The 14,554-nt window shown below is 39.7% G+C and overlaps 1 protein-coding gene across 8 annotated transcripts in view; it reads right to left on the bottom strand.

Annotated features, from left to right (window-relative positions):
* Positions 1 to 14,554, bottom strand: part of TRIT1 (tRNA isopentenyltransferase 1) — a 43,308-nt gene that overhangs the window by 26,771 nt on the left and 1,983 nt on the right. For 2 of the 8 annotated variants that reach the window (XM_019808262.2, XM_019808259.2), the window contains exons 2-3: positions 9,571 to 9,771; positions 7,931 to 7,990 (exon numbers count right to left, since the gene is read on the bottom strand). The exons of 3 other annotated variants lie outside the window; for them this stretch is intronic. Coding sequence is in view for 1 of the 5 variants with exons in the window: in XM_019808257.2 (XP_019663816.1) it covers positions 9,571 to 9,627 (57 nt within the window). In the remaining 4 variants the exon portion in view is untranslated. Of the gene's footprint in view, positions 1 to 7,930; positions 9,003 to 9,570; positions 9,772 to 14,554 lie in introns of those variants that run through there. 3 more of the 8 variants (XM_019808257.2, XM_034649924.1, XM_019808260.2) reach the window with 2 other exon arrangements.

Below are 14,554 nucleotides of genomic sequence, written 5' to 3' on the forward strand. Positions count from 1 at the left end.
TTTAAAAAAAAAAAAAAAAAGGAAATGGGACTGGAACCTTAATACAAGGCCATGCTTCTCAAACCGAGAGGTACATACATAATAAGTATACTATGCATTTTTTGAGAGTATCAATCTTACTAAATGGTAAAAAGAATCTGAAACATTTTTACATCTGAATAAATATAGACAGATCAGGGCAGAGAATGCAAAATTGGCACATACTTTTAAGTTAAAGCATGAAAAAGCGCAATGGAGAGCCTCTGTCATGGCTGCTTAGAGGTTCACCTGCAAACCCTGGCGAAGCACGGATATAAGGAAATTCAGAGATCATGCACCCAGTCCGATCACTTGAAATTTTATACTTGAGAATATGGAGGCTCAGAGAGCTTCCCTGGACATATACACTGACTGGCAGCAGAGACACAACTAAAGCCTGGATGCTCTGCCTATAACACAAGCTGTTTCTGCTGCCTCTTAGCAGAATTTTTATCCCCATCTGACTCTGGTCTGTTTGTATGCTTGAAGTAATGAATTCTTACTAAGGTGAAATTAAATTCCAGAAACTGAGGAGAAAACCGCTTCCATACACTGAACCCCTTCACGGTTCTGAAGAGTAAATGTGACAGAAAGCTAAAAATATACACAAAGACAATGCCATGTGACTATAATGCTGGGGCAGAAACAAAAGGGGTCTTTTGAGAAAATAAAATTAATAATAAAGTTTCTCTCTGTGGTCACTTTTACAGCCTCAAGATTGGCCCACCTTTGAGGGTTTCAGTGTTATTTTATTTTAAGATCCCTATGATAGAGCATATATTATTTGGAGGTCTATGTCTAAGTTAGGGAGAGACAGTAGATTATAATGGAGCCAGAATGCCTAGGTTCATGTTGCAGGTTATTTAAGTATCTAATTTTTCTTTGCCTCAGGTTTCCTCATCTATAAAATGGGGATTGTAATAGCACCTACACTCCTCACTGGGTTATTCTGAAGATCAGAGTTAATATAGGTAAAATATTTAGAATAGTGGCAGGCAAATGGTAAGCACTATATAACTGCTTGATATTATCTATATTTAACTGGTGGTGGTTAAACAAGATTTTCCTCGGTTTTTCTGGGTGAGACCTCTGGCCAGGGTTTGAAAGAAGAGAACCACAAAATGCCAGAGCTAAAAGGAGCTTTAGACACTGTGACAGACAGACACTGTATGACCCACAAAGCCTAAAATACTGAGTATCTGGACCTTAACAGAAACAGGTTGCCTATCCCTGATCTAATCTAATCAGTTCCCCTCCCTAACATAGCCAAAGAGGAAACTAAAGCCCTCCCTGGGCTTGTCCCAGGTTATAGATATAGTGAGTTAGTGGCAAAGCTGGGACTAAAACCCAGTTTTTCCAGTAAATAAAACTGCCTACCAGGCTAAAGAGACTAAATGAAGACCTCAGAGTAAAGCTGTAAATTAGGAAAGAATATTGGCACCTGAAGAGTTAGGCAAATCATCTAATTCTAATCAACAGACACTTACTGAATACTATAAGCCTGGGCATCAGTGTTTTTTAATGCTCTCCAGGTGACTGCAATGTGCACCTGAGAGTGAGAACCACTGCTACAAGTATTGTGCGAGGCACTAGCAAGATGTAAACAAAAAAGGAGAGTAAGGAAACTGATTGGATAGCTGGGTAGCTAACCAAAAATACCAGCTCGGACAATGTGGAGTCCCGTATTTCCTTGGCAATTACATACGTGTAAGGGATTGCAAGGGAAGAACAACAGGCACAGTGAAGGCAAGGACGTCTTGGATATCCCTTCACTCACCCTAGAGCATCAACAGCATTTTTTATTCACATCTATAAGTTCCAACAGTTCAATAAATTATAAATCTATTATAACTCTCTCACTTTTTAAAAACAAGCTCTATGCCCAACATGGGACCCGACCTCACAATCCCGAGATCAAAAGTTGCACTCTCTACAGACTGAGCCAGCCAGGCAACCCTAGAACATTCTCTTTCTAAAAGAATGTTAAAACCAACTTGTACTCCTAATAAGTGTACAAGAATATACAAACTTAGGGGTGCCTGGGTGGCACAGCGGTTAAGCGTCTGCCTTCGGCTCAGGGCGTGATCCCGGCGTTAAGGGATCGAGCCCCACATCAGGCTCCTCCGCTATGAGCCTGCTTCTTCCTCTCCACTCCCCCTGCTTGTGTTCCCTCTCTCGCAGGCTGTCTCTATCTCTGTCAAATAAATAAATAAAATCTTTAAAAAAAAAAAAAAAGAATATACAAACTTAAAACATTTATGATGGGACGCCTGGGTGGCTCAGTGGATTAAGCAGCTGCTTCAGCTCAGGTCATGATCCCAGAGTGCGGGTATGCAGTCACACAAGGGCGTCCTTGCCCAGCTGGGAGCCTGCTCCTCCCTCTGCCTGCCTGTCCCCCGGCTTGTGCTCTGCCCCTCTCCGATAAATAAATAAATAAAATCTTTAAAAAAAAAAGATTACAAAAATAACAAAAAATAAAATATTTATGACAAAAAAAATCATACAAAAGACAAATGACCAACTGAAAAAATACAACACATGAGACTGCACAAAGGATTAAAACTTAAAATACACAAAACCTCTTACAAATCAATAAACACAAAAATGAAAACCGTTTTTTATAGAAGTGGACAAAAAACAGGTATAATCAAGACATTCAAAGACACAAACGGCCAATGCACCCTTGAAAAGAAAATTAAACTAAGAAATGAAATTAACATGAAATCCATTTCTCCTTTACCAAACTAACAACAATGAAAAGAGGTAACACACAGAATTGCAAGAGTGAAGGAAAACAGACATTTCACTGGTACAAACGTTCTTGAAAGCAGTCTGGCAATATATATCAAATGTAATGTGCACCCACTCAACAACAAAAAGACAACCAACCCAATTTATAATTGAGCACAGGATGGGGCGCCTGGGTGGCTCAGTTGTTTAATCTCTGAGTCCTGCGCTCATGCTCTCTCTCAAATAAATAAAATCTTTTAAATCTTTTTAAAAATAAAAATGAGCACAGGACCTAAACAGGTATTTCTCCAAAGAAGATATACAAATGGCCACTAGGAAAATGTAAATCAAAACTACAAAGCGATACCACTTTTACACGCAATAGGTACAAAGCAATACCACTTTTACACACAGTAGGATGGCTTTAAAAAAGGGTGGGGATAACATATTGGAGAAGAGGTAGAGAAACTGGTACCCTTATACATTGCTGGTGGGAATGTAAAATAGTATAGCCATTGCGTAAAACAGTTTGGCAATTCCTCAAAAAGTCAGACACAGAATTACCACATGACCCAGCAATTCTACTCCTACATATATACCCAAAATAAGTGAAAACAGATAAACAAATAGATGTACATGCACATGTTCACAGCGTTATTCATAACAACCTAAGGTAGTTATGCCCATCAACGGATGGGACAAATTGTGATCTATACATACAATGGAAAATTATTCAACCATAAAAAGGAATCAAGTACCAATACATGCTACAACAAGTGTAAGTGAGAGAAGCCAGACACAAAGGTCACAGATTATATGATCCCATTGATATGAAATATCCAGAATAGGTAAAATCTCTAGAGACAGAAAGCAGACTGGTGGTTGCCAGGGGCTTGGTGGGGGAAGGAAAGATGGGGGAGTAACTGCTTATGGAAATGCAAAATAGATGCTTAATGGGTATGGGGTTTTCTTTTGGGGTGGTGGAAATATTCTGGAACTAGATAGAAGTGGTGGTCGTACACCACCATGAATACAATAAATGCCACTGAATCATTTTATGTTTAAATAATCTCTACACCTGAAGTGGGGCTCAAACTTACAGCCCTGAGATCAAGAGTCACATGCTCTACTGATTAAGCCATCCAGATGTCCCTGAATCGTTCACTTTAAAATGGCTGATGTTATGTGAATTTCATCTCAATAAGAAAAATAATGTAAGTATAACCTCTAATAATCTTAGGAAATTGGAAGAAGGAGAAAAAAAAAAAAAGGTAATGTGTGCATCTTCTCCTCCAGTATTCCCATTCTAGGAATTTATCCTGAACAGAGAATCACACAGTCCAAAAAGATGTATGTGTGAAGATGTTCATCTCAGCATCATTTATTATAGCAAAAAAACCAAAAACCAACCAACCAAACAAAAAAACCCTCTAAATGTCCTTCAGTAGAAACCTAGCTAATTACAATACACTGATAAAATAGACTACACAGAGATTAAAAACAACAAAGTAGAAAGTTGGAGAGCTTACGCTATCCAATTTCAAGACTTATTATACAGCCACAGTGATCAAGACAATGCAATATTGGCAAAAGAATAAACACACTGATCAATGGAATAGAATGCAGCCCAGAAATAGACCTGCACAAATATAAACTGGCTTTTGACAAAAGTACAAAGGCAATTTAATGGAGAAAGGATAGCCTTTCAAAAACAGTGCTGGCACTACTGGACATCCATAGTATCTCACACTTTATACAAATATTTATTCAAAATAGCTCACAGACCTACATGTAAAATGCAAAACTATAAAACTTTTCTTTTTAAAATAAAACTTCTTTTAAAAAAAAATGGTGAGAAAATCTGCATGACCTTGGGTTTGGCCATTTTAGGATAGGAAATCAAAGACACAATCCATTTTTTTAAAAAAAGATAAACTGGACTTCATGAAAATTTAAAACTTTTGTTCTGTGAAAGACAAGGTGAAGAAAATGAAAAAATAAGCCACAAAGCAGGAGAAAATATTTGCAAATAACATATCTGATAAAGGATTTGTACCCAAGACATATAAAGAACTCTTATAAGTCAATAAGACAAACACACACCCAAAAGATCTGACAGACACTTCAAAGATACAAAGATGGCAAATAAGCATATGAAAAGATGCTCAACATCATTAGCCTTTAGGGAAATATAAACTGACCACCGAGATACCAGTACACACCTATTAGAATTGCTAAAATTAAAAAAAAAAAAGAAAGAAAGAAAGAAAAAGACAATACCAAATCCTGGAGAGACTACAGAAGAACAGAAATTCTCATTCACTGCTGGTCGGAATGCAAAATGGCATACCCATTTTGGAAAAAGCTTTATAGTTTTTAAAGTTAAACCATCAGAACATGAATGTCTACAATAGCACAAAGTAAGTGCTAAAACTGGAAACCCAGATGTCCTCTCAGAGGTGAATGAACATACTAGGGTACATCCATACAATGGAATGACACTCACCAATAAAGAGTAATGGACTCATGCAACAACATGGGAGAATTTAAAATGTACTTTGTGGGGTGCCTGGGTGGCTCAGTCAGTTGGGTGTCTGCCTTTGGCTCAGGTCATGATCCCAAGGTCCAGGGATGGAGCCCAGCCTCAGGCTCCCTGCTGAGCGGGGAGCCTGCTTCTCCCTCTCCCTCTGCCTGCAGCTCCCCCTGCTTGTGCTCTCTGTGTCAAATTAATAAATAAAATCTTTAAAAATAATGATAATAAATAATAATAAATAAAAATAATTTTAAAATAATAAATAAAAATAATAATAAATATAAAATATACTCTGCTAAGTGAAAAAGTCAGACCCCAAAGGTTGCATATTGTATGACTCCACGTACACTACATCCTGGAAAAGGCAAAACCATGGGGATGGAAAACAAATCAGTGGTTGTCAAAAGCTTAGGTAGGTAGAAGAGCTGACTACAGAGGCCATGCAAGGCAATTTTTAGACTGATGGAACTGTTCAGTATGGTACTGTAAAGGTGGATACCTGGCTGTATTTGTCAAAACCCATAAAACTGTACTCAACAAAGAATGCACTTTACTGTATGCAATTCTTTAAAAAAAAAAAAAAAAACCAGAATGTCTGGGGAACCAAGGATAGGATGCAGACCGCAACAAATGAATCTACCTGTATTACAAATGTATAGCATAACCTCACCGAAGGGCAGTGGAAGGGGAAAAAGGAGCTCACCTAAGTGTGTAAAACATTGCTATGACTGGATTACTATAAGGCTAAAATGAACAAAAATAACTGCACACAAACATTATACCTAATTGGTAAATTTGTTTCTCACGTAAGTAGCTAGTGAAACTATACAGGTTGCACAAATTGGTAAATATATTGTAGACAATGAGAACCAAATTTCTTATTCTCTGAGAAAGAAGTCACAAATAGGCAAGGAAAGGTACACTAGAATGAAGAGTAGAGTCAGAGATATTGGTATAAACCCATGTTTATTTTCATATATATGCAGATACAGACATAAACATAAATATTTGTGTATAAGTGGAATAGTGTACATACGTATGTTTCCTCGCTTTGTCACTGAAGGGACAAGAAGTAATGATATCCCAGTAGCAACAAGCACATGCAGCAACCAGATTTTGGGTTCTAAATCCCATTCACCAAAGCCCAAAATAAAACAAAATAAACAAACAAAAAACCATTCATCAATAAAAGGAACCAGGGCTCCCTGGATAAACAGCTGATTCTAGGGGTGGGGCTGGACAAATACTAGCTGGGAATATCTTGTACTGCCAGAAAGGAAGTGCTAAACAAATGCAGGGACATGCCAAAGGACACAAGAGTCAATGTGAAAGAGCACCCAATAACCAAAGTTGGAATAATCTGAGCAATAAATAACATAGTATTGGAGTATAACCAATAAGTAAATGAAGTAAACAAATAGGAGAGAAAGGACAAATCATTCCAGAAAAATTACAATTCATAAAAGTAGAAGGAATAAAGGAAATTATAGTAATTGAAGCAGGAATGATCAACTGATAAATGCTAAAATTAGTGAGTGAAACTTAAAGAAATCTCAAAGTATCTCCCCTAAATATTTACTAATTATTGTGGCGCTTTTAATGTATGTTAACACATTCTTTGCTATCCCTCCCTCCAGGAGGTAGAGCTTAAATCCCCTCCCCCTTCAATGTGGGCTGAACTTAGCAACCTGTTTCTAACAAATAAGAGTACAGAAAGGGACTTCACAGTGGTGAGATCTGGCAGACACATCCCAAACCAAATGATCAAGGTTAACATCACCAGAATTAAGTCATGTTGCCATCATACCCTGATATGATGTAATGAGAAGGGTACTTCACCTCTGCGGTATGCTTTCCCCAAATCTATAATGCTAGCGTAATCATGAGAAACCATCAGTATCAAAGTCACAGACTGCAAGAACCTGAGAAACTGTTACAGATTGGAGGAGCCGAAGGAGACATGATGACTAAAGGCAATGTGGGACCCTGGATGGGATCCCAAAAATAGAAGAAAAATTATTAGTAGAAAAACTGGTGAAATCCAAATAAAGTCTACAGAGTACCGCACCTATGTCAATTTCTTAATTTTGGCAAATGTACCAAGATGACGTAAGATGCTAATTTTAGGAGAAGATGGGTAAAGGGTATACAAGAACTCTCTGTACTATCTTTGAAACTCTTATGTAAATCTATAATTACTTCAAAATTGAACAAACAACAATAACGTAGAACAGAGTTTCTTAGCCTCGGTACAGTATGTTGATATTTTGGGGCAGATAACCCTTCGTTGTGAGGAGCGGTTTTATGCATAGTAGGATCTTTAGCAGCACTCCTGGTCTCTACCCACTAGATGTCAGGAACCCACCTCCCCAGCTGTTAGAACCAAAAATGTCTCCAGAAATTGCAAATGTCCTCTGGGGGGCAAAATGACCCCAGATTCAGACCACTGATGTACAATTACATACATTAACACACAAAGATATCCATAATATATTGTTAAGGGAGGGAGGGGCAAGCAGGATACAGAAGAATATGAAATGTATGAGTCAATTTATGTAAAAACATATACACATAGATGAACCTTGAAGACATCATGCTAAGCAAAATAAGCCAGTCACAAAAGAGACAGATATTTTTGATTCCACTTACGTGAGGTACTTAAAAGCAGTCAAAATCACAGACAGAAAGTAGAATGGTGGTTACCAAGGGCTGGAAGAAAGGAGGATTGGGGAGATATTGTTTAATGAGTATAGAGTTTCAGTTTCACAAGATAAAAAAGAGTTGTGGAGATAGATGGTGATGATGGTTACACAACATTATAAATGTATTTAATACCACGAGCTGTACACTTCAAAATGGTTAAGATGGAGGTGCCTGGCTGGTTCGGTCGGTACAGCACGTGACTTCTGATCTCAGGGTCTGAGTTCAAGCCCAACACTGGGCGTAGAGTTTACTTTAAGAAAAAAACGTTAAGGTGGTAAACTATGGGTATTTTACCACAACAAAATTGGGGGCAAAAAAACACATAAACACATGTGCATAAATACACACACGAATATCTGAAAGGATGTGCACCAACATGTTAAAATGGTTACCTCTGGATGCTAAGACTATGGTGATATTTCCTTTGTACTTTTCTGTGTTCATCTGGTTTTTTTTCAGGAAGAACATCTCTTTTTTTCTAAATATGAAAAGGCTTTGTTCTCCATCATTTTTTTCTCATAATACTTCCAGTTCAATAACCAAAATCCTACAGATCCTGTCTCCAAAATGCCAAAATGGTTAACTCTTCTCCCCAGCCACAGTTCGACACCAGTACTTCTCATCCAGGTTAATGTAACTGAATCCTGAGCTGTTTATCCCTCTCTAAACCACTCTCCACTTAGCCATCAGAGTTACCCAATGAAGCAGATTTACTGTCACTTCCATGTCTAAAACCCCACACTTCCTGGTATTCCTTTCAAGGGCCTCTACAATTTATTCACAGGGTCCTATATTTTTATTTTCACCTCCTACTACTGTCCCTTAAGTATCCTCTATGCCAGATAATTGCTGGTCACTCTTTGAAAACACACCATACACTTTTATTCTTCCTTAACTTTCCTCATGCTGTTCTTTTGTCAGGAATAGTCTTCCTCCTCTGCCCAATAAAATGTATACAGTGGTAGAGAGGGAAAGAATGGGATGCAGGGGGCACCTGGGTGGCTCAGTTGGTTAGGCAGCTGCCTTCGGCTCAGGTCATGATCTCAGGGTCCTGAGATCAAGACCCACGTCAGGATCCCTGCTCAGTGGGAAGTCTGCCTCTCCCTCTCCCTCTGCTGCCCTCCCTTGCTTGTGTTCTCTCGCTTGCATGCTCTCTAACAAATGGATAAAATCTTAAAAAAAAAAAAAAAATGGGATACAGGATGAATGGATAAATAAGAAAAGGTGGAGGAAAAAACATAGAATAATACAGAGATGAGGGTTCAAGAAAGTAATTTTCTGGGGCGCCTGGGTGGCACAGCGGTTAAGCATCTGCCTTCGGCTCAGGGAGTGATCCCAGCGTTATGGGATCGAGCCCCACATCAGGCTCTTCCGCTGTGAACCCGCTTCTTCCTCTCCCACTCCCCCTGCTTGTGTTCCCTCTCTCGCTGGCTGTCTCTATCTCTGCTGAATGAATAAATTTAAAAAATCTTTAAAAAAAAAAAAAAAAGAAAGAAAGTAATTTTCTGAGATAATAATAGTGCCTACCTCACAAGGCTGTGGTGAGATTAAATGCAATAATATATGTCAAACTTTTAGAACAGTACCTGGCATATACTATTATTGTTTTCTACGTTGTGATGACGATGATGATGATGATTCATGCTGCTGTGGTAAGACCTCGAACTCTGGATGCCACAATGAGGAAGGAGCGGTGGAGAAGCTCTAGCTCGGAACCGGGGACCCAAAGGTAAGCAGGGAGGCAAACAGGACCCCAGTCTGATTCCAATTTACCTGAAGAATTCAAACTACCCAAGAAACGAAAATCAACTTAGTTAAGCCACATACAAGCACATACAAATCACAGAGGTGAATCCCTATATACCCCAAATAACTTTTACCCCTTGAATATATATTCCTTTTGAAGAAGAGCTGCTTCAACACCCTGCCCCCGGCACCAAAGCATCAGGGGAGCACTTCCTCCTCACAAATCAGAACCTGCAAGTCCCATCTGTGCTCTCCTACACTCTCTCATTTGGCCAGTAGTAACTTCTCTTTCCTTAATAATATAGGATGTTTCATTCCAGAGTTCTTCCCACAGCTGCAGAAAAGTGAATGTACAGTATATGAACAACCCACCGAGGTTTAATACTGCACGCAAAGAAAACTAAACTCAGTCACAATGGAGGTGATCTACAGGACCTAAAAACTCATACAGATTCTTTAGATGAGTCAAAAATTTTGAGATTTCCTTCTCAGCCTCATCAGGCTCAGTCCTTTTTTTTTTTTTTTTTAAAAAAACATCGCCTCTGTCAGTCGTGGCAAATAGCCTCCAGAAAGCTCCCACGTCTCCTGGTTAACAGGTTTTTGTGACTTTTATTTCATGTCCTACTAAGCCACTGTGATCCACTCTCCCATCTCTCCTTTCATACCCTCTTCTCATCCCAGATCTCCCTTGGGCACTATCATAGACAAACAGTCCTTTGGTTTGGGAAAAAAAAAAATTACTGCTGCTAAATTGTGTCCCGAAGCAGGCAAAAAGAACGCAGAACTCCGCATCTATTAGATGACACATAGCCTGCTCACTAGTCAGACTGCCAAAAATCATTTGCTTCTCCTCTTGTAGGTTTAGACAAACACAAAGGGAACTGTGCTCCTATGTATGACCACTGCTTCTCTACAGGACTTGAAGGACTAAGGCATTAGAGATACTTCCTCTCTATAAACCCAAATAGAACACTTTGTTTATTTTTCCCTTGGCATATAGTTGGCAGTCTGTATTTCCAGGCAGTCATTGTACATCTTTTGGCAAGTGCCTTCATGTTTCTCAGTACAATGTTTCATCCAGTGACTGAAGGCGATGCATTGTACCTTGAATTTACATGCCAAGAAAAACACTCAGACTGAAAAGGAGACCTTCAGTATCATCTTTCTGCAATATATCAGACAGTACAGAGGAGTCAGAAGACCCAGATCCAATTCCCAGGTGTACCAGTGTCTTGCAGTGTGATCTCTAGTCTGGGCCTCAGTTTTTCCATCCTGGAAAACAGGGATTGCATTACCTGTCCCTCCTCAAATGTAGACTCTCAATGCTGACTATCAATATTTAGTTTCTGTAATTTGTGAAACTGGGGTTTGGAAAACTCAGGAAATTAAGCACCAATGTTGTTTCTCACTTTTGTCACACCTGCCGTGCATAAATCCAAAGTAGAGCCCAGCAGCAGTCCCTAAGGAAGTAATTCCTCAGACAGTGTTTATGACGTCCCACTCAACAAATTAAGTGCGTGAGAATGGGAAGCAAGAAGCCAGGCAGGACCTTCGGATGCTACATGGCTACAGAGGCAAGTCATTATCTATCAGGCTCCATGACCATATTATCACCCTAGATATACTAGCCTTAACACTCCATTGTTATTTTCTCTCAAAGAAGCTACCTCAATACTTAAAGCACTTACTTATTCAATGTTTACAAAAACAATCACTTTCCCTGGATGGGAACTGCCCAACAGGGATCGCCCTACCATTATGGTTGGACAAAGGGATGACAAAGTATGAGGTGCAAGACAATTAAAAATTTTTTTTTAAAGATTTTATTTATTTATTCGACAGACATAGAGACAGCCAGCGAGAGAGGGAACACAAGCAGGGGGAGTGGGTGAGGAAGAAGCAGGCTCATAGCAGAAGAGCCTGATGTGGGGCTCGATCCCATAACGCTGGGATCACGCCCTGAGCCGAAGGCAGACGCTTAACCACTGTGCCACCCAGGCGCCCCAAGACAATTAAAATTTTAAGACAGTGTTTTGCAATCCTTTTTGAATTACTAGTACACTTATGAAATGCAAAATTCTGGACATCATTCCAAAAGGGATTATTAAAATGCAAATATTTGTTTTTTAAAAGATCAACTTGGGGGGCATCTGGGGGGCTCAGTCGTTAAACGTCTGCCGTCTGCCTTCGGCTCAGGGCGTGATCCCGGCGTTATGGGATCGAGCCCCACATCAGGCTCCTCCGCTGGGAGCCTGCTTCTTCCTCTCCCACTCCCCCTGCTTGTGTTCCCCCTCTTGCTGGCTGTCTCTCTGTCAAATAAATAAATAAAATCTAAAAAAAATAAAAGATCAACTTGGAACCTTGAAAGAAATTTCTAATTATCACACTTTCCATTTGGTCACCCTTTGGTCTGTGTGGCTGTACAACAAAGTTTACTGCTGCTCCGTCTAGGCTTTCCACAAGGCCAAGTTTCCCCTTTGTTTCAGTAAACATTCTCTCCAGGTATCATTAAATTATTGACATTAAATTATATCTCTTAGTTGCAGCAAGTTTTTATCCTCCTAAGCAACGCGTCATGTGGCCACCACTAAGCTCAACACTCCATCTGACAGACATCACTATGAATTCACACTATGATTCACAATATGAATCCTAAAATACATTTTATATCCTGATCAAAATGTAGCACACTCCTGGGAAAAGAAGAGTGGCACACAAGAAATACTCTCTAACGACCGAGCACCACTGCTCCTGCCTCATCTAAAGGGGAGGGCTTTGTGTGGAAAAGGCAGCGGGCATTGAAAGTAAACACCTATGTTCAACTCCAGGTTTGCTACTTACTATAAGACCTTACAGCAAAGCATGTTTCCTTACCTGTGAAATGACAGGATCTACCTTACAAGATTATTGTGAGAATAAAAAGCATCTGTAAGTATTTTATAAGCAAATTTGAGTTATCATTATCATTCTGCCAGTGTATTTATTCGAAATTAAAAATGCTCTTTCAAGGAGCTGGTAATCCAACATTAAGAATGTCACTCTTTTTAAGAATGTCATTTTGTGGGGCGCCTGGGTGGCACAGCGGTTAAGCGTCTGCCTTCGGCTCAGGGCGTGATCCCAGCGTTATGGGATCGAGCCCCACGTCAGGCTCCTCTGCTGTGAGCCTGCTTCCTCCTCTCCCACTCCCCATGCTTGTGTTCCCTCTCTGCTCGCTGTCTCTATCTCTGTCGAATAAATAAAATCTTTAAGAAAAAAAAAAAAAGAATGTCATTTTGTACACTTGAAATAATGTAACATGTGTGTCAACTATACTTCAATTCTTTTTTTAAATGTCATTTTGTTCACATGTTTACCAAAAATTTTGAGTCAACCTCAAGTCACTGAAAAGCACCGTCTCCCTCCACTGGATAAAAAACAAGTGAAGTAGGTAACAGGGGCATGTAAGCAAAGGTAGAAAGGAAGAACTGTGTATAGCCACGTAAATGGGGCAGAGATATTTTATACCATTATTTGTACTGAAAAGTAAAATCAAAGGTCAAAGTTTTCCAAAGGGGACCAACAGGAAATGTTAAAAATATCCATGATATAATCAAAACTCAACACAATGTACAGCCAGTACAGAAAGCTCAATAATCTTCAAAGTGTTTCCATACATTAATCCTCATGGCATCCCTGGGATGAAAGAAATTTAAGTCTCATATTCTAGTCACTTACACAACCACAGGAAAAATCTGAATGGATCAAGATATGCCATTTTAATAAGGCAAGTCAACAAATATTTCATCAAATATTAAGGGTCTACCATACCATCAGCACTATACGAGGCACAGTGTCACACTGACATGACCTATTTTACACCCAACAAGACCTCTGGCAACCTCAACCTTATGGTACACAGCTATAAGTAAAGAAACACTTCTGAGAAATGGATAATAGCTATTACAGAGCTATATACAACACTCATGGCCAGAACCCACTAACTTACTTAAAAATAGATGTAAAATTAGGGTGCCTGGGTGTCTCAGTCAATTAAGTGTCTGCCTTTGGCTCAGGTCATGGTCCCAGGTTCCTGGGATCGAGCCCCAAGTCAGGCCTCCTGCTCAGCGAGGAGTTGGCTTCACCCTCTCCCTCTTCCCTCGCTCATGCTTGCATGCTCTCTGTCAAATAAATGAATAAAATCTAAAAAAAAAAATATGTAAAATTAAGATGATTTACTGAGAACATTCCCCTGACAAGGACTATATTTGCTATATGAGAAAGATGGGGAACAGGTGGTGTGTTATTTTAATTGGGATGAGCAGAGAAGGCTTAGGTTGACATCTGAGTAAAGACGTGAATGAAGAGAGAAAGCGAGCCAATAGAGGTTAAATAGAGGAAGAAGTGCCACCAGGCAGAGGCAGTAAGTACGAGAGTCCTGAAGTGGGGTCATATCTGCTGCACTCTCCACCCACCCAGCAGACTTTCCCCTTGGATGTCCTGCTGCCACTCCCACTGTGCCCTGACAAATCTTCCAGGCTCACTATACTCTCTTAGGCATACAGACCTGAATCCTGAGTCACACTGTGTGCATTATTCTTCTTTCAGCAATCAGTGACCAAATCATCTTTACATGGTAATACCTTCAAAACGTCACATCTTGTGGCACCTGAGTGGTTCAGTCAGTTAAGTGTCCGACTCTTGATTTCATCTCAGGGTCCTGGGATGGAGCCCCACAGTGGGCTCCACACTGAGAGGAATCTGCTTGAGATTCTCTCCCTCTCTGCTCCTTCCCCAGCTTGCTCAAGCACACTCTCTCTCTCTCAAATAAATATATCTTAAAAAAAG

This window comes from Ailuropoda melanoleuca, chromosome 2, assembly GCF_002007445.2.
Source record: "Ailuropoda melanoleuca isolate Jingjing chromosome 2, ASM200744v2, whole genome shotgun sequence".
Classification (NCBI taxonomy): Eukaryota; Metazoa; Chordata; class Mammalia; order Carnivora; family Ursidae; genus Ailuropoda; species Ailuropoda melanoleuca.